This window comes from Polyodon spathula, chromosome 19 (assembly GCF_017654505.1).
Source record: "Polyodon spathula isolate WHYD16114869_AA chromosome 19, ASM1765450v1, whole genome shotgun sequence".
Taxonomy (NCBI): Eukaryota; Metazoa; Chordata; class Actinopteri; order Acipenseriformes; family Polyodontidae; genus Polyodon; species Polyodon spathula.
This window is the reverse complement of record NC_054552.1, coordinates 6773001-6794651: the sequence shown is the minus strand read 5'-3', so window position 1 is coordinate 6794651 and position 21651 is coordinate 6773001. Positions and strand designations below refer to the sequence as shown.

General features: G+C 37.9%; 1 protein-coding gene across 2 annotated transcripts in view; it reads right to left on the bottom strand.

Annotated features, from left to right (window-relative positions):
• Positions 1 to 1758: 1758 nt before the first annotated feature.
• LOC121295055 (rhombotin-1) overlaps positions 1759 to 21651 on the bottom strand; it is a 21036-nt gene continuing 1143 nt past the window's right edge. The window contains exons 2-4 of one of the 2 annotated variants that reach the window (XM_041219353.1): positions 8450 to 8663; positions 3457 to 3582; positions 1759 to 2176 (exon numbers count right to left, since the gene is read on the bottom strand). In XM_041219353.1, the coding sequence (XP_041075287.1) occupies positions 2071 to 2176; positions 3457 to 3582; positions 8450 to 8663 (446 nt within the window). In that variant the 3' untranslated portion in view covers positions 1759 to 2070. Of the gene's footprint in view, positions 2177 to 3456; positions 3583 to 8449; positions 9453 to 21651 lie in introns of those variants that run through there. The other variant, XM_041219352.1, reaches the window with a different exon arrangement.

Below are 21651 nucleotides of genomic sequence, written 5' to 3'. Positions count from 1 at the left end.
TGTATCTTTTACTGGCTTAGCAGCAGCTTAAAGGATACGTTTCAAAGCAGCACACACAAATTGGCAGAACTTCAAAATTTACATTTCAAAGTCAAACATGATTTGCAATGCAGGGGGGAGGAGTATTGAGCAGAGCTCAGCATCCAGACCTTAAAACATGGTCTGAGTATGGATCCACTCAACAAAGCTGTTTGAGAAAGTTTATAGGCATTTATATAAATGAAAACTATATATATACACACACACACACGTCATTTTCATTACTAGAATCGGCACAATCCGTGCTACATTCTCTGAAATAAATTAATATGACTGCAATATTTATTATATCATAAAAGTGATTTCAGAAATAATCAGCTTCTGACTTGAATGTAGATACAAATTCAATTTATCAGTCATTTCAACTAAACCAGATTTCTGGTTCTGAATGGAAATTATCCATTAAGAGTACACTGGTGGCTGCCAACTGGAGGATGACAAAAAAAAAAATGCACGTGACATGTTTCAAGCAGGATTATATTTTCCTTTTTCACTTATGCCAGGAGGCAGATTAGAAAATGAAAGTGGCATTAATATTTCCTTTAATGTTGGACAGCAGACCTGAACTAGCACACACCAAAATATATATATATATATATATATATAAAAAAAACTAATATATTATTACCAGATAAAATGTAACAGAAGTGTGTTTTACTTTAACACCTACTCATACCTACCTTAATCAAAAGGTTGCAAGTAATAAGTTGCATCTTTGAGGGAAACATTTTGCTCTGTTCCTGGCCTTTCCTTTGACTGTTTGAAAATGTACTCATGAAATTGTGTCATACGATAGGCCTTACAAGCGGTAATATTTTGAACCACAATCTTTTTCCCCCTCAGGCAATATAATGAAGGTCAGAAATTGAAGTTCAAGAGGAAGGAAAACCCCCAGCACACGTCACTCACTTCGTTGGTCAGTCAGCACGGACAACACTTCTGATAACACAAAATATGTACCAGAAATTCAGCTGACACCTGACTTAATATGGGTCTGGCCTTAACTCTGTACAAATGTATTTAAGTCGACATGACTCTGCCAGCGTGGGGCAAGAGGCTGGGCAGCAGTTTGACCGTTGACACAATGGGCAGCAGAGGGTTTCTGTAATAATTTCCATTATGCGAGTTAAAGGTCAGCAATTGTACTTATTTGCTGCAATTCTAACTATGCGTTAATATAGGGAATGAAGATACCAAGTCTGTTTATTTCATCTGCATCTTATGTTATTCTGGAAAAACACACTTGTTGCATTAGACTCTTGGCCTGTACCCTGAGCCTGCCTTGGATTACAATAGTTGACTGAGCAAAAGTCTACATCACAAAAGCATCACCATTACTGGCAGCTCATTTGGCAGTCACAGCCAAATGAGGTTCAAAAGGACAGGGTGTTGAGGGACAATGATGTTGAAACATTGCTGTGTGTTTCTCCCCCCCCCCACCCCACAGATCAGTCTCACAGCAATCCACGTGGAAAGCACAAACAGGCTGGAAGGAAGGACGTCTTGGGTGTGTGAATAGAAATTGACCCCCCCCCCCCTCCCTCCCTCAAATGGGGCAACAAGAGAAGAGTCTGTAGGGCTAAAACAAATTGAAAAATGTAAAGTTTCTTCATGAGCACTGTATAGAGCCCTTACTTAGAGCCAAAGGTAGTACACCTTCAATAATCTTATCTACATTATAAAACATTGCATTAACAAAGTAAGTGTCAAAACCCAGGAAACATTTAAGAATCTTTAATTCACACTAGTAATAAAATTGCATTACATTTTCATAAAATAAATGTTCCAGTTTATATATACAGAAAAACACTGTACAGACCCTCCCAGGAACCCTACCCAAAAAGGGAAAAACAACCAAAATAACTCACAAATACACAGGCAATGCAGTGCTCAGCTAAGCAGGCACAAGTGTACATCTAACTTGTAACTGCTTATTCAAAAGTATTGCAGGCAAGCAGACAGATGCTGCTCACTTGGAGTGCAGCAGAACATCTATCCAGTAACGCTTCAGCACGTGGGAAGGGGCTCCAGCTACTGAACTTGCGTTTCGAAGCTTCCATTCAGTTGCCCCTCCTCATAGTCCATCTGACAAAGGATCATGTTGTTCTTTAGGAAGAATTTGTCTCCTACACAAAACCTGCAAGGAGGCAGAATAAATGAAATTTCATAAATCTGATGAACACAATACTGTTCAATTAAATTCAAAATCCCAATTACAGTATTATTAAAATGGGGCCAATAAGGTGCGTACTAAATCGATGTCTATTTCAGCAAGGTTTATATCCGTCAGTAACTACTTTCCAAGAGCTGCTCAACATAATTATGTGCAGATATGCATTATGCCAGTATAAGGTAATGCAGTCGTACATCACTGGAGAAGGGTAGCACATTGTGTTCTGTTGCTTAACACACTGCTACTGCTGGTGCTGACCTTCTCCCTCCACAAAATTACAAGCTTACATCACAGCCCCAGCCAGCTTGAGGACAGAGCTCACCCTTGCAATGCGTAGAGATTCCAGATTTCAATTACACAGCGTGATGGGGTTGCTGGGTACTCTGTGCAGAAGCAGCGTCACCAGCTCAAAGCAGCCTTTTCAACAGGATTCCATTCCGCTCATGTTTGGCACACTGAGGTGGTGTACCCTCAGGCTATTGACTGATTTTAAGGCTTCACAGCCCCTGTGATGTAACAGGTTTCAAGATCTTCAACCACTGCTAGCATCTGGCTTGGTGTATAGAAGTGGTTATGTGGGGTGCCATTAGTCAAGCTTCCATAGCAAATACATCTAAAATGCTAATTTATCTGCACATACCAACGGTGTTGAATATTTGAGCATTATTTTAATTTGATCTCTAATTTTCTGAACTTCATACCTCATTTCATTGTAAATGTATACTATTCCAAAAAAAGGCAACAGTGGCTTAATTTGCTACTGTAAAAACGGTTTTCCAGTTGGGACCTAGTCATTGGCCTAAGTGACTGATTTACAGCATTACTTTAAAACAGCACTCAACCTACATGCGCAAACACGATAGCTGCAGATGTTATTTACACAGCAGGCCAAATAATTCTTTGCTGTGGCACCCTTTGCCACTTGTCAGCCACATTGATTTAAAAAATAAATAATTACAAAATACAAATTAAAAAAAAAAAAGCAGACATTGTTTCAGAAACCAGGGATGAGTCATAAGGAAAAACCAAGGAAAGAACAGCCAGGATTAAAAAAAAAAAAAAATGTCTGGAACAGGATAGTTTAAAATTCTCTGCAACTGCAAATACAGCTATTTAAAATATTAAAACCCACACACACCCCTCACTGAAGAAAGCAAAGGTAGGTTTATATGGTATCATGTTGGTCTGGGGTGACAAAAAGGTCATGTCAAGAGCTGTAATGTAACATCTTTGTTTCTCCTTACCTCTGGTTACAAAGCTGACAGGCAAAACAGTCCAAATGGTAAACGTTATCTCTGGCTCTCATCACCATTTCAAAGGCTGGTATCAGCTTACTACAGGCTGCACAGTTCCCAGTAGTACCAAAGAGCCTGGAAAGGAAGGGGAAACATTTTTACATTGTAACCTAGTTGATCCTAGTAAAGGATTCTTGGAGCCAACGTCTTGCAAAAGGAGTTTAGCAAGTCTGCAAAAACGTCAAACGCACAAATACCTTGGCACACACATGGTCTTTGTTAAATCGGGACCAATGTAGATACCAATTCTTTGCTAATGATCCAATTAAAAGTGATCGCATAGTTCTAATCCCCCTCTTCAAAGAGTTTCTCCTAGCACATGGTAGCAAATGGAAACAGGTCTAAAGACAACCAAATTAAATGGTAATGCTTATTTGTAACCATTGCAACTAATAAAAACTTGGATTGAGCCAAATCCAGCAGTCCCCCACTTTACACAGGAGGCTCTGTTCTAAATGCAATAAAAGTTAAAAGATTCCTTAAGTCAGGGATACCATTTCTTTTTCAAAAAAAAAAAAAAAAACACATCTTGGAAAAGTAGGAATATAACCTTGAAGATGAATGCCATAGGTGGTTCCCAATGTGCGTACTGAATAGAGAAGGTACATTTGGTTTCTGTAAGCTTATTAGATAAGAATGATCAAGGTCATAGTCTTAATACAAATTTCCTCGTTTCCCTGCAATTCTAAAGAAAGTTGACAAACAGCATTTAGCATGTAAGAAATACAGTACTGTATTGGAGAATGAGAATTATAATGAAAGTACAAATTTTAAAATGCGTACTTGACCTATTTTCAAGTCAGAGACTGGGCATGTGAATCAATTTACCTTTGACACATACCAGAAGTTTCTCTGCCTTGTTTAATTCTTCCAAAATCCCCCCCCCCCCCCACACAAAATTATACCTTGTGCACTTTCCATCACTATCACACTTAAGAAAAATAAATATATATTCTTCCATTGAAATGTCAATCATATTAAAAAAGGGAAGATCTAAGTAATGCACGCATTGCCAAATCAGATGCAAAAACAAAAAATGAAGCAAGTTTAAAAAAGCATACCTTATATAGAAATACAGTAGAAGTTACTACAATGAGAAAAAAACTCCACTGTAAAAAAAGGCTTTAAACCTCTCCTAAAAAGGGCACTTCCCATCTTTGTGGGAGGTACAGATTTATACCTTCAAAAGATGTTAGCAAGAACCGACAGTATTTAAAAGGTTAGGACATAGTGTGATGTGAAGCATATTACAAAAAAATTAAATGGAAATGGCGCAAAGCTACAAATCAGCCATTTGTTTTGCATAACCAACAGCCTGCTTCCTGTCAGTTTAATTTAACTGAAAAAAAAAAAAGAGCCGATTACTCATTTTGTTAAAAAAAAAAAAAAAAAAAAAAAAAAAAAAAGGGCAAAAGTGTGATAAGGATTCTAATTAATCTTACAACTTGCACAGCCTGAAAGAAATTGTCTAGAAGCCACCTAAAATGGCTCCAAAAAGTGTAGGCTGTGGTACACCTGCTATTTTAAATAGTTATTAACCAGTCCGCCACCTTGTTTTACAAGAAGTCGAACATTCAAACGATGTAGAGGCCTTGGCTAGCGTTACCTCGTGACATACTTCAACATCAAGCATTAAAAAGACATCACATCCCCTTTATGTGGGAGTCAAACTGCTTGATATACATCATATCAGGTGACCAGAAACAAGGTCGCCTCAACTTACTTTTTGTACCACTTCTGGTTTTAGATTTCAAACAAGGAAGGCACCAGGTTCCAGTTGTTTGAATATTCTGTTCAGAGCATGGAGGGGAGGCCAGAAGGTTAATCCATTCAGTTTAATAACCCGAGGGGTGGGGGCTTTTTTTTTTTTTTTTTTTTTTTTTTTAATGGATTAGAGCTAGTGGGTCTACTGCATAAATCTGGGTCAGTTTATCAATTTAAAGTGATCAGTCCATTTGCTTTTAGTAAGAGAACAAAAAAGCTTTTGATTTCAGATGATAGACATGATATGCTTGGGCTGAACTATACTTCATGAACAGGATATCATATCTAACAAGGTCCTGCTTTACTGTACAGAGGCAGATCTTTTAGCCCAAGTAGCCACAACAAAATAGATTTACTGGTGCTACCTTCATGCAGTAGAATATCAAAACATGAATATCAAAACCCCTTTGAAGTACAGACAGGTAAAATCAGGTCAATTATTGCTGCCCATAAAACATTTCTTTTCTAAATGGTCATTACCTTAAAGATTGAATGTCTTGCTCCAGATCTAAAAACATCCCGTCACTCCAGTTTACACAAAAGTGATAGGAAACCCCAACATGATTTGCATACAAAACCCTATACCCCTCTCCCACAATTAAACCAATTCTATAAAAAAAAAGGGGAAGTATGGATTAGCCAAGACAGCTGTCCAGTAGACTGTTTGAATAAAGCCAGAGCAACTTCAGAAACGAATGCTTCCTTCACCTCCCCGTCTTAGTTTTTGTTAAACAAGCTTTATCATTCCATCTTAGACCTACTGAGGATTTGTTTCTCCTCACTGGATACACAAACTTGTGGGTTTGTTAAATTGGTGAGATTAAAGCAAAATGAGGTGTTTTGACCTCTTGGGTCAACACCACACACACAGTAATGCTGCGATTAGAAAGGCAACTTAAATGGTAAATGTTATTAAAATGTAGTTTACAAAGTGACAAGGTATGGGTTAAGAGCAACACAGTCAGTCTTTTTATGTATGGTTTTAATAAAACAGAAAACATCTTGAATTTATCAAAGTCCTACACTGCTCCACCATCTGGGAATACAAAAAACGAAGTTCGAAATACAGCACTTAAATTAAAAAGGCATCTGATTCACACCACAAGAAACAGATCTAAAAAAAAAAAAAAAAAAAAAAAAAAAAAAAAAAAGTAGCCTTTAACAGAACAATCTTGTTTCATAAGTCAACCTGTCTAATATTTGCAGTGGGTTTTTAAAAATGTATTACTACACAAAGTGCTCATTTTTAATTTCAGTTATACCTTTCTTGGCTTTGATAAGTGAATGACTAATCTGTTCCCCTCAATATATTTAATAACTACAAGATCAAACCAATTCAGGCCTGCAGTGCTAGCAATCAAAAGCATGACTGTTACTCACCCCTGACAAGTATGCAGCACTAGGTCACAAAATCCTAGCAATATGAAAAAGCTAATTAATTGGTCTATTGTTCTGTGCGGTTATGAAACAGAGTAGCAAAATACTAATAAACTCCAGTTTTTTTTATTAAATGAAAGTGTCAAGTGGATTCAGGGGCTGAACAATGATGTTTGGGCAACATTTACCGTCTGTGGAAAATGTGAGTACACTCATTATGTTGTCATGTTTCTAAAGGACAAAAAACACTGGTTTGGTGTACAGCCACTCACAACTAATGTGCATATGGCTGTTCTCCAAATAGGTATATTTCATCCATTCTTCTAAATTTAAAATTACCAGCCAAACATTAAAATAAAGGAAACGCTGTAGAAGAGCTTTTAAAAAAAGGGGAGGACACACATGGCCCCTGAATTTAGAATGAACTAACAGTCCTCAGAATATAGAAACCAAAACACTTGCTGCTATGAGCACTAAAACTCCCTTTAAATCCCCCCCCCCCATAAAATGCATTTATTTTAGCGCTTATTATGAATGCAAGAGTTATTATATGTTTAGGATAGACACATTCAATTCTATATTGAATGGGGTTTAAATACATCTCAGATTAGTCAATTAGAGAAATTTCCAAGATTAAAAGCCCCAGTAAGCATAACTTAAAAAAAAAAAAAAAAAACAGCCAGATCAATTACTCCTTAGGAGGGAAAGTTTCTACAAGGGAAAGCAAAAAAAAAGGGGCTAGACAGAATAAAGTCATCAGTAAAAGACATTAGAAGAATTAGAGCAGCTCTAGAAGAAACCCTTCCAATCCAGCACTCTGAGGTCTGCTTTTGAAGTATAGCTTCACTGTTAACTGTTCAGACCTTGCTATAAAAAAGGCAAGCTTGATGGCAAATCGTGGAACTTCAAAAATGCTAGATTTTGGCCCTCAGCTGTGACCACAATTGAGACTGATCATCCTTTTAGAACAATTGCAGCAAATGCAGTCTCCCAATACATTGTCAATAATTACTATATAAATACTCACATATAAAATCATCTTGTCCCAGCATCTGCACTTTGACAGATGCACCAAGTGTGTCTGCCCTTGCAGACTATCTTAACAATATTAACATTTGAGTGAAATGGGCTAGATGTTAATTTATCCTTTTTACATCTTGTCCCAGGTTGGTAAGTCACCACTCTCACATATAGGGCTGCACAACTAAATGGACAAGCAAGAGGTTGGAGACAGTGGTGTTTGGCCATGGGACCCCAAGGGGCTAGTCCGGGAGATAAATAGTAGGAGCTCAGTGGGAAGCCCCTGGGAGCAGGTCTTAACGCCCAGGAAATAATCAATGTTTAATTTAGCAAACAGATGGCCGAAAAGGAGAAAGGAACCTCTTGAGTCACTGGGAATAAACATCATGCTGCCCAGAGCAAACAGCCAGCCTGCATGGAGCTGCATTACACCAAAACCAGTTTCTATTACAGTACTTGCACGCTAACCTATGCTCAAACACCTTTAAATATCGTTATTAATTCTGCAAAGCACATACGGAACAAGAGAACATTAATAAGTCTTTGTGGGTGCCTTAGTGGGATTACTCTAGTTTCCCCGTCTATCTTGCTATATGCAACTTTTTTTACACTGACCAGAACCGAATGCATTCTTTTGAAGTCCAAGTTAATATTTACTAACAGTCCAAGCCTACTTGCATCTCAAGTCCACAGATTGAAAGGTTTCCAGCAATTCGTTTGGTGTTGTTATGAAATGTGTTATTTATTAAGTATCTGGTCCCTATTCAGTTCTATTCCTCACCTCAAGTAATCTCTGCGACACAAGATAAGGTTTGCTTTCGTATACAGGGTGGACCCGACCTCTCCAAGACGGCAGTCACAACAAGCACATTTTAGACAGTCCTCATGCCAGTATTTGTCAAGGGCCTTGAGCAAGTAGCGGTCCTTGATCTTCCTGTTGCAGCCAGCACACCCCTTCTGTTTCCCTTTGGGCTGTACAGAGAGCATTGGCACACCTGTAACAAAGAAGGGAAAATTAACTACTGGTCTGCATAACTGCAACTCCTTAACCCCCATTCTCCATATGCTTTCTGTCTCCCACTTTGTATTGAATCAATTTGCATTGCCATTCCACATTGTGTTCTGTCGTTTTCAGTTGCCAGGAGGTACAGTGTACTTACTGAATACAGCATACCACTAAAGTGCTGTGATAAAAGCATTCTTTTCAAGCCTGTCTGCTTGAATCCAAGTGCGGTTAAAATAAATCGTAAAACATTGTTTACACTTTGCAGAACCAACGTTAAATTAAAAGCAAGGAATGTTTGAGAATTTCAAAATGTGCGCTTTCATGCCAAGCTGGCCCAACGAAGCATTTTTGTCCATGTAACTTTGTCCATCTTTGAAGTTAGAACAAGGTGAACTTTTGCTAACAAAACAGGACTACAAAAAGGGGTTTTTTTTTGTTTTTTTTTAAAAGCAGTAGCAGCCTTCAGTACCACAAACTTTGCAAAAATAACCTTCAAGAGTCTTCATTTTAACTCTTGAATCAATACTCAACTTTGTGGTTCAAGCCCGCAGTCAATGTAAAAAGCACTTTGTTACCAAATACAGCAGCATTGCTTTAATAATTAAACAAATGCTTAATTGTAAATGTGTGTGTGCTGGGCTAATTCTTTTAGTACAAGAAAATGTGTAAAAGCAGTTCATGTGAAGGCTAATGTTAATCAAAGGGGAGAGCAACTGAACAAAAAAAGTATTACAGTGCCTATAGAAAGTCTACACCCCCTTTCAAAATTCACCTTTTGTTGCCTTATAGCCTGGAATTAAAATGCAATAATTTTCTCTTCATTGTTCTTCACATCCTACCCCACAACTTAAAGTGAAAAAAAAATATTGTAGAAACTTGTAGAAAATTTAAATAAAAACTGAAATAGCTTGGATGGATAAGTGTCCACCCCCTTGTAATAGCAATCCTAAATTAGCTCAGTTGTAACCAATCGCCTTCAAAAATCACAAAGTTAAGTGGCCTCCACCTGTGTTAAATTGTAGTGATTCGCATGACTTCAGAACAAATTCAGCAGTTCCTATAGGTTCTCTCTGATGGGTAGTGCATTTCAAAAGCAAAGACTCAACCATGAGCACCAAAGCACTTAAAAAAAACTCTGGGACAAAGTTGTTTAAAGGCACAGATCAGGGGATGGGTATCAACAAAAAAAATAAGACTTGTAATATCCCTTGGAGCACGATCAAGACTATTAAGTGGAAGGTGTATGGCACCAAGACCCTGCCTAGATCAGACCGTCCCTCCAAACTGGATGACCGAGCAAGAAGGAGACTGATCAGAGAGGCTACCATGAGGCCAATGGCAACTTTGCAAAAGCTAGAGGCTTTTATGGCCAGGACTAGTCAAAGTATGCATGTGACAACAATATCCCCCAAGCACTCCACAAATCTGGCCTGTATGGTAGGGTGGCAAGAAGGAAGCCATTACTCAAGAAAGCCCATCCTGAATCCTGTTTGAAGTATGCAAAAACTCAGGAGATTCTGTAGCCATGTAACAGTTCTGTGGTCTGACTAAACCAAAATTGAACTTTTTGGCCTAAATGCAACCTATGTTTGGCACAAACCCAACACAGCGCATCACCCAAAGAACACCATCCTTATTGTGAAGCGTGGTGGTGTCAGCATCATTTTATGGGGATGTTTCTCATTGGCAGGGACTGGGACTTGTCAGGATAGAAGGAAAACATGCTGCCCTCTGCAAGAAAGCTGAAACTGGGAAGGAAGTTCACCTTTCAGCATGACAATGATCCAAAGCACACAGCCAAAGCTACACTGGAGTGGCTAAGGAACAAAAAAGGTAAATGTCTTTGAGTGGCCCAGTCAGAGCCCTGACCCAAATCCAATCAAATTTGTGGCATGACTTGAAGATTGCTCTCCATCAGTGCTCCAAAGAACTTGACGGAGCTTGAACAGTTTTGCAAAGAAGAATGGTCAAATATTGCCAAATCTAGGTGTGCAAAGTTGGTAGAGACATACCAACAGACTCAGCTGTAATTGCTGCCAAAGGTGCTTCCACCAAGTATTAGGGGGTGGGAGACTTATCCAATTATTATCGTTCAGTTTTGCATTTAACATACATTTCTCAATAAAAACTTTTCCCCCTTAAATGTGGAGTACGGTGTGTAGATAAGTGGGAAAAAATCCTCATTTAAAATGTATGAAACTGATGCACTAACACAAAATGTTCAAGGGGATGTACAATTTCTGTAGGCATTAATTAAATACCCCCCCCCCGCAATTACTTCTCAGGAGGAAGTGTGTGTATTATAAATGTGTTCAATCCTTTGCAGTAATTTTTAACCAAATGTCAAACCAAATTCAGACTCCATTTTATAAAAAGCTTATGTCATGTTACATACTGTAATTGAAATATTAACACACGCCAACTGCAGGAGCTCTCCAAATATTCCTCTGACATTAAGGAGGGATGTTCCCTTCAAGTGCCTTTGAACACGTATTGGCTATAGCCCCTTTCACACTGGCATGATCTACCCGGGTCAGAACCTACCCGAGCAGGACCCTGGTTGGGTATGTGATTTCATACTGCTTTTGATAAAGCAGGGTTGACCTAGGCGACAGACGCAAACACGCGTATGTGCCCAAGAAGCAGCTGGATACCGACGCTTCAATCCAAGCTTCTCTGGATTGAACAGTCGGCACAAATGTTGATTAGAGCAAATGTTTCTTCATCCCTGCTGCAATCTGGCTCTGTGTGTCTCAATCAGCAAAAATCTGGCTAAACAGAATAAACAGAAACATTCCTTGCAGGAGTGAAAGGTTCACGCAAGCGTGGCTGTTTGTTATTGCATTTGCTCAGGAACGGCTGTCAAGCATTTTGTCTCGCTCAGCCCGGGTCAAAGTGTGTAGACTCACATCCTGAAGTGGGTCGCTGGGACCCAGGTACGTGATTTCTCACTACGTGGGATTGGGACCCGGGTACTAGTGCCAGTGTGAAAGGAGCTTATGTATTGTGCTGCTTGCTCTTTGAACACTTTTGTAACTGCAACAGTCAAGTGGAGCAACACAACCTGCAAATTGCCCTCCTGTTACACAGCTCCCACTTTGTGTGCCTTTTAGCCTCCTAAAGGACAAATAAAGCCCATTTAATAACTGCACTAAACACTAATAGTCTATCTGTGGGTGACACTTGTGTTTCTACTAAAAGCCACCCTCAGGCCACTGTTGCCAACACTCACACACCACTCTCCTCCAGCAGAACAGGTCTGCTATGGATGAAAGCACAGGACAACGGCTCTTAAGACTATTTCTCACAAACCGAGGTATTGATCCATCTAATAGAACAAATTATTGCTAGTGTTCTATTCCAGGTTTGGAAACAAACTTAATAAAACACACCACTGTTCGAGGATTAAAAGTACAACACTGTACAGTACTCCTTGCACTTATTTAGATAATTTGGCATAACGGTTTCTAGATGGTGTACATTTCTTTAAAGAAAGTTAAGATACCCCCTAGTGTGCACTTTAAAGTACACACACAAATTGCATAAATCCAAAAGGCTATCCTTTCATTTATACTGCTTAAAGCTTCAATGACAAAAACTGGAATTTCATTATCCCAAGCCAGGTATCTTACACAAAAACAAGTTACAACATTGTTAGTATAAAATACAGGGTCAACAGATGCTGTATTCTGCATCAAGGTGTTGTTCTTAAACACACTTCACTTTATTGCATGCCTTAAACTGGATGCATGTGTTTGCATTAGTAATTTATTTTGCCATTTACAGTAGCAGCTTGTTTATTTTACAAAAGCCCCACTGAGACTTAATCGCAACAGTTACAGTGAAGTTTAGATATCTGCAATTAAAACTTGAAGTTCTTTAATTGCTTCAGTGTTTTCTACATTTAATATACATGCCTTACAGCTCAACTCATTCAAGATAATTAGAACTAATTTGAGGCATTTGTTTTAAATTTTTTTTTTTAACAAACCAAGACACAGTACTGTAGGTGGCGATTGTAAATCAAGGAAGACTACAGCAGACAATGCTTAGGAGAGGAAGTCGACAACAGAATGAAAGACTTGCTCAGTTTGTACAGCACTGGTTGCCATATTCACTGGCAAAATTACATGTTTTGCTACCACAAACACCAGGAGCAGTTGATTTTGTACAGCACCCAGTTCGCATTCTGTATTAAATTAACTTCCTTTCAATGTTCTCTCTTTATATTTGGATCCAGATTTGTTAAACAATGCTGACCCATTTCACTGTGGGTATGTGATAAGTATTTCCCCCTTTAAAAAAAAAAAAAAAAAAAAAACAACAAGCTTTGAGCATGGGCTTTAAAATTATTAACAGCTCTGATGGCATTCGGGCATCAGATTTCTTACTTTTAACTGGCCAAAGATGGCTAATTGGCCCATTGCTGCTGATGTAAGCCATCAATTAGTGTTCCGATTGCCCTGAGGCTCCCCTACCTCCTCGCAAAAAAAAAAAAAAAAAAAAAAAAAGCTCCTTGAATCAAGCGTATTAGGATAAGAAACTTACTATAAATACCACTGTTCAGTGGAAATGAAACTAATGCGCTTCAAATTGAAGCCACTATAGCTGAAGGCAGTCTACCTGCATTTCATGGCTTGTTAGAGGTTCTCACTGTAGGTACTGCAACAGTGCTCCCTTGTCAGGACTGCACTAAACCAAAAACACACTTAATGAGGAGAGAGAGTTCACAAGCGTGTGTGTGTGCGCTTATATACAGGCGAGGGAATAGAGTTCTGCATTCCCTACGGGATCTCACCACAATCTTTAATTTGCCATTTGACAGCTAATTAGTTATTCTATTCAAAATCTTTGCTTTAAATAAGAAAACTGATTTTGTACAAACCCACCTCTTGTGAAGCACTCAGTTGGTTTATCAGTCCCCCCCCCCCCCCCCCCCCCCCCCATGCTTTACGCAAAGCTTACTAAAAGAGCGCTCCGTCTTAACCATTTCATTAACGACTGTAGTGTTAGCTGAACATTAAGCCATTTGAGTACAGTTACAGTACACGGCAACAGGAAACAAAATGGAAGAACAGTTGACATTTGCCTAAATATCTTGCTCAAGATTCTGTCCATAAATCAATGGCCTGTGGCATGAAGACTCCATTACACCTCTGCCAACCCCACACCCTCCTGCTTCTGTTTGTTATGAGTCTATTATAAACAATAAAGCTTTTCCAAAGTATTTTCTAATGTTTTCATGTAGTGTGGTTACCAGACACCCTTTTAAAATTAAAATTGGCATGCAAACAGAATATACTAGGTTTCAAAATTGACTAATTCAGTGATCAAGGTCTTAGCCACCTCTGCAGCATCAAGTACAAGAGAAAGACATTTAGAATGCTTTTCCAAAAGCCTGTAGTTTGTTATTTATAACAGATATAAAAACGCACACCCCTCCCTCTACAAACACACACACCTCTTTTGCTCAATTGCCTTGAAGTACAAAAAGTTACTTCCACTTAATCCAATCCATTTAACAGATACAAGTGCCATTGACCTTCTAGTGTCATTAGGTGTCACAGAAACTATACCTCTTGTCTTCAATGATTCAAATTTTACAGAGAGTGCATTTCTTAAAAAGCAAGAGCTTTTACCTTGCCAACCATCTTCCAAGAGAAATTCATTTGCCATTAATACTTAGCACAGGAGGCTGTCATCTCTTTTAAAAGAGCTTATCTTTTTAGAATATGTACAGTTAACTTTGCATTTAGAACTGTCAGACCATGTACTTTCCATTATAGAGATAACATCCTTTTTCTATGTAAGGCCATTTCAAGTTCCATTTTTACAGCAATCAGAAAATCAGATCAATGTGGTACCCTTTTGATATAGAAGGTTTAAAAAAAAAAAGTCAGGGTATGTTTTAAAGCATTACAGTACAATTATTCAATTATGAAGGCATTTACAGTAAACATTTCTTTAAAAACAGAAATGCATTTACTCAAAAGGCAGGTTCTTAATTTTTGTAGCTCCTTCAACATGGAATGGACATTTCATACAACTCGTTACACCATGGTTCAAAGGTTATGTTCCCAGGCCAGTAAACTTGAATCAATTCTTCAGAACTCCGGATGAAGATCCCTGACAATAACTGCTGGAAATCTCCATCTTGACTAATAATGGATGTGCTACCAAGGTAACTTTTTGTTTTTTTAAATCAAGAGCTACACAATGCAATAACAATTCACTGATCCTTGAAGCACAAAATCAACATATATATTACCTCCATCTAGCTTACATTCTCATATCTAATGATATGTATACACTTGTCCTAGAAGACCTTTACTCAGCCTCGTGAACAGTGTCCTATCTCTGGCTTGACTGCAGAATTCTAAGCTGGCAGTACCTATAATATTAAAAACAGCTTTGGTTCACACAGAGGACTGCGACACCACAATGACTATTAAATTTCGCCCTTACCCAAAGAAAATCAACCATACACCGTGAAGCAAATAAAACCCAGAATAAAAGTCTGGGCAGGGCAAGGCACATGGTCATGAATAGTCTTCAGCCACTTCCATTACTGATTTGTGGAGTATTTTTCCTGGCTGAAGATAAACTACTACCTCAAAAGTAAACCTTGGGCCACCAACAACTTCCTGCCTACAGGATTGTTGACACAGTGTACTTAATATTGTACATGCCAATTGATTTTCCAAATTCTCCACCCATCCAACAGATGGCTTACTCAGTGGAACCGGGTGCATCTGCCAAGACTAATAAGAGTATCTGCAGAAGCTCAGCTACTATTCAAAACCAAGTATTTTAAAATTTAAACAGTTACACTGGCCGAGCCAAGGAAAGGCGCTGTCTTGGACCCCAAACAAAATATTGTAATACCATCTGATATTTGCAAATCCAGATTTCTAAATTGGGTTTAAGAAAAAAGTAATCCTGAACTTAAGGGACTGTTGTACATTTAACAAAAAGTATTATGAAACTCACAGTGGTAGCAAGAGGGTGGTGGAAAAAGGGGGGGGGGTCAAGGGGGTCCTGGTATCCTCATGTGGAGTCTCTGGTTGGTCAGACTGTTTTTGGACTGCCTGTGTGAAGTTGACAATGCCAAACACTTTTCTGAGTTACTTCCCGTCACACAGTAGAAGCACGTGTCCGGTAACGTGATAAATAATGAAAAGATATAGCAACACAATGTATATTATTTGTTCCAATTAAAGACAGAGATAGTATAGCAAAGTTTCCAGCTTAACAGTCCTAATAAACCAGCAGTGAAGCACGACCCACTAAAGCCAGAGGAAGCACAACTTTGTATCCTTAATAACGGCTCTTCAAATGTTGATTCTTGACTAAACCATTAGCACCATCACGGCAGCTTTTAGCCATCTAAAAGGAATAGTGCAAAAAAAAAAACACACCTTTTAACCTGCATTAAAAAATATTCATGAGGCAGAGATCTAGCAGTCTGAAATTTCACTCCAAGTGCCATAAAATGATTTATGAAATCCCTCCCCATCCTGGCAATTACATGGCACCTATTTTAAACACATGTCTGGAGACAGGTGCTCTATTTGTGCATGGCACTGTAGATACTTCAAAAGTGGAAAACACTCCAACCCCTAGGTTTGAAAGCAAGACATTCTCACTACTTGCTGTCTGCTGGGCACAATGTACTATACAACTATTGTATGTGTGTGTGATATATATATATATATATATATATATATATATATATATATATATATATATTATATATTTATTTATTTATTTATTTAATTCCTGTCATCAATTCCCAATCATCTTCAACTAAATAGTTAAATGCAGTGGTTCAGCTCTGGTTTACCGAGTTGCAACCCTTGCAGGAATGACCACAGCAAAGCCTGAACACAATTTAAATCGAGGTTTGAAAAATGAATGATCAATTACCAATTCCATTTAACTACCTGGGTAACTAAATGTGTTTGCACAGTGGCTAGCAGTCACTTCTGAAATCACCATTTAAAAAAAAAAAAAAAAAGACAGATCTTAGACTAGACTATTGGGCAAGCAGCATTCTGCAATCTGTATACAGCTTGTGTACAGGTTTGCTTTGACTTCTACAACATTACAGTGCTTTTAGTTTCTAAATATTTTCCTCAATTTCAATCTGGATGGACAAATTGAAATTGTATCTTAGCAGTAAAGCATTATTTTTCATAGTTTACTCGGCTGAATTTTCTCAGGACATATCAAGTCCCTACTAGCCTTCCTGGAAAACAGAAGTCAGCAATCACTTTGCACACCCTTAAGCTTCTGGGGCTTATATCTTGAAAAACAACTTTAATAAATATGTATCTGGGGAGCATTTCTGAAATTATTTAACAAGTCTCCTCTGGTGCTTAGTAAGCTCAATGGTAGATCGATTTGTTCAACTCACGCGGATAAAATAGTTACCCAAGTGCAATTACTAAACAGTGTTCAATTTCCACAAATGATTCATTATGATGATTACTAGCTCAAACATTTGCACTAATTTATGCAGCCTTCAACTAATATTTTGTTTTCTGTTTGCCAATACTTTTGTTTATCTGTGACCAATTCTTGAAGTGACACCAAAGGCAGCCAAACACTGAAAATAAATAATAATGTGCTATTTTCTTATTACGTTCCACACCGGGAGGGCGTACATCTTCAAACTCCACTCTGGCAGTCAGGTTGGGATCTGAACTCAACCTCACAATGAACGTGGCAGCATGTCTGCTACTAGGAAGCTACTCGGGGGAATAGCAGGCAGTTAAAAGACCAAAAGAAAGTAAATTAAAAACCACCTACTGTAAAATCATCAATATGTAGCTGTAAACCCTCTTTCAGCAGAGCATATGTACCATTACCAGTACCAACTCCACTGGGACAGGCCATCACTTCTATGCAACTTGGTGTTCTTAAAGTAAAGCCAAATCATGTGTTTAAATCTTGGGCTGAATTTGAAGTGAACGGCAATTTGTTTTTCAGTTTAGTAATCATACTCCTTGAATAGCAAGTGCCAATCTGTTCAAGAAACACTAAATTTGCTTCAGTGCACTTGGGGAGAATAGTAGATTTACTGACCCTAAATATACAATTCTTCCCCCTCCCTAAAATTGGACTACCTGAACGACCAAATCTTGCTTGTGATAGACATTGAGAAAGACCTTGTCTGGCAACTAGAGCCCCATTAACAGTTTTAGACATTTCAGTTTAGGCGTTTGGCGAGTTAATCACGTAGTGTGCGAGTTTGCGACCTAAATAACTAAATTCTGTCAAAAACTAAAAAAAAAAAAAAAAAAAAAAACCTTTACAAACCTTGTATTACATCAGAGGCACACGAATCAGATTGTTAACCAATCACTACTCTGAAAGTAGGGGCATTTCTGTAGCAAAGTTATGAAATCCAACATAAACTGGGAGAGCTACAGTAATCTAAATGATTTAAAATGTTGGCAGCATTTAGAATGTTTAATAAAATAAATTAAACATTTATTTAAAAAAAGAAATTAGGAGAACCAATAAGGACATCACAGGGCTGGAAATAAGACTCCCATTGTACTGCAGTTTGATTTCTGGGAGTTTAAGAAGACATATTTGAGCTTGTTACCTTTACACTACGGCTACTCAAGCACTTTAAAACCTGGCATGGGTGAAAATATTGTGCAATAGGAGTCTTTCTATCCTTGCATGAACAGTCATATTGTAAACGTTTGTGAATCGGACTCAACATTTCTTAAAACTACGGTTGATGTTGTATAAGCTACTATAACAAGTATTATAAAGCACAAGCCCGCAGTTCCAAATGTTAAGCTTTAAAATAAGCTGTAATATTGTATTAAGCCTTGGAACAAACACACAGATGTCATTTCAATATTTGAAAATCTGAAAGTTTAATTTAAAATAAGGAGCAAGCCAAAAAGATGGGAAAATAGCAAACACAGGGGGGAAGAATTACATTGCTAGAGAAAGTGAAAAAAATGTATAAAAAAGTAATCTCCAAGTGGAAATTAGAAATCAACCCGGAGAAATGAAATAACATAATATTACTGCCCACTTTCTAAATCAATACAGCATTGCTACAAGACAGAATTACCATGGTAACTTGAGTAAAAATAAAGCAATTCTTATTTCAAAATAAAAAAAAAGCGCCTGAAGCCCAGGTTTTATTACAACTGCCAACAGATCACTGGCTTGTATTTATTTGAAACACTGCTTTTCAATCAAATGCTTTATGAATGTACAAAATTTCAATAGACAGTCTGCTTAAAGGGTCGTAAGTTTACAGAGCAATGGTAATTATCATTTATTTGCAAAATATAAAAATAATGTACAGCAGAAAAGAATTTTAAAAAAGTGGACCGCTTCTCACATATTTGATAGGGGTGTATCTATACACTTGGGTCGTGAAATGAAATGTAACGATATTCTGGTTAGGATATGGTGGTCTTGAGAGGTTACTTGGTGTAATAAATGATAGTTAATGACAGGCATTTTTGTGAACAAGTAAAAGTTAAATGAGGGGTAGCATGCATCATACCAACATCACCTGGGGGCTACTGCTATGCAGTGCTCTTGGTATCATGACATACACCTCCATCTCAATATTAGCCAAAGGAAGCATTGTGATACAGACATCAATACTACAGTAGATTAATTGTTACACACCCAATATTTGGACCTGGTACTAAGTCTGACTGAAAACTAATCTGAACAGTAAGGTCAACATGTTTGTGTCGCATCATATTTGAAAGATCCATAACTGGAACCAGTCCTATTTAACAAAGCCCTACTATGGACCATTTTGTTTGACAACCATGTTTTTCACTACACAATATAAAAATGTAAAAAAATATCTTGACATGTTAAACACTAGCCTAAAAGGGGCTTATCAAGTTTTATTGTGAGCCAACACTTCTGAAGCAGACAACACAGCTGTGAAAGGCAGGAACATGCCAGTATAGTGACAAATGGGAGAATTAATTAAAAAAACGGTCTCTAACAGTTGTGTTTTAAACATGCAAGAAAAGGTACAAGAACAGGCAGTCTTCTGGCATTGATCTCCAAAAAGTTCCTCTCAAATATGACTGACTAACTCAATCAAGTTCCTTCTACTTGCTTAAGATAGGAGTCATTCCAGTGTGTTTGCTCATGGTTAGAAAATAAAAGTGTAATAAAGCTAGCAGAGTTTAACATGAACACAAGACTTGATACACTTTGATATTTCAGACAGACATCCCTGACAAACAAGTACAGCGGAATGAACCAGAAAACTTTCCATCTACTGTATGTTTTGCTACACTGGCTACCATATAGAATTGATGGTATTTGAAAAACTCTTATTGCATATTGTCAGTGTTTCTATTTTGACAGTATCTAAAATCCAATAGACAGATTGGCAACACACTCTGGGCTTATGACAGGTCACATAACTAATACGATATTTCAAGAGTGTTTAAAATAGTGCCAGACTATAAATGGACGAGGAATTGATTTGGACAACACAACAAATAGACTCCCCTTCGTTTATGCCAAAACAGTGAATTCTCAAATAGATCTGCATTATATGTTCCTTTTCAACATTCTGCAATCCACAAGACTTCTAAAACTATACTCGCACATCAGCCTCAGCATCTGTACAGATGTGGTGCCTGATACTATATACAGTTTAACGGGACAAGCCGAGTTAAAAGGACTATTCAGTATTTTAAAAGGTTTGTATTAAAATGTAATTCTACAACCTTTTTATGGGGAGTCTTCCTTCCGAACCAGACAAAATGTCTGACTGACACTGCTGCAGCAAGCCATACTTTCAATGTCTGTGCCAAAATTCCGAAGCACAGTCGGACCCAGCAAGCAAAGGGTGAAGCTTTTAGGCACCGAGCAGCAGGTGATCTCAGCTCTTCTGCAAGTCCTAATGCTCCTAAAAGCCACTCTCCCCGTTTCTGTAATTGGGCATCAGTAGTTAATGTAGTATTGACTGCATTACATGCTCCTGTGCATCCTCTCTCACTAATGCCATTTGCATCACCTTGTACATTTACCATATTGCTTAGCCAATAGCTGTTAAAAGCAGTCCAAATCATGAATCATATAAGAAACTTTTAGCAAGACAGACAGCCAAAGGAGACAATTTACAGTTGAGTTAATCTGGGTACATTAGCAAGGCATGGATTCAGGGAGACAGACCAATTTATGTTTCTATGGCATTCCCTTTATTGGTTTTTAGATGGATAAGTGAAAGGATGCTCAGCTAAAACATATGAAATATCCATTTACAAGCATAAATGATGGCTCAAATGCAAGCCATTACTTAAAACACGCACATATATACATATATTCAAAGATCACCTAGAGGAGAACAGAACTCTGGGAAAGGTATGGGTAACTTGTATTATCACGTTTCTTACACAGCTTTTAAATTAAGTTATTCTTCGTATATTCTTAGTAGTGTATGTTGCAGTTTAAGATAGTATTTAAGATAAGTATTATACCGACTGAATTTTCAAGATCGGTTGCTCTAGTTTCTATACCTTAAATGTGGTGTTGATTAATACTATACTAACTCTAGACAGAAAGTGTTTTCATGGAGGGCTGGGGGACACTGCTAATGGAATGTGCTGAAAATACCTATTTGTGTAGGCTATACTTTCAAACTGGCGATTAAAGACTACCCTGCAGCCGAACAGTTTGACAGGCAATACGCCACAATATAATCTCATTGTATAAATTTGTTTTACTGATGAACAAAGAGACACCAAGTGGAATAAAGATAATGATCCAAGAATAGATAAGCAATTAATAAAACAGCGAACGCGTTGCATTAAAAAAAACACACCAGAAAAAAGGTCAAATAGTAACCGACATAAGTTGTCTGACACGGGCATGTTTATAATGTAAAGTGAAAAACTGGCCGTGTAAATTGTTTAAGGGGAAAAAGCATAACACGTTCTTGATCTCAAAACGTTAAATGA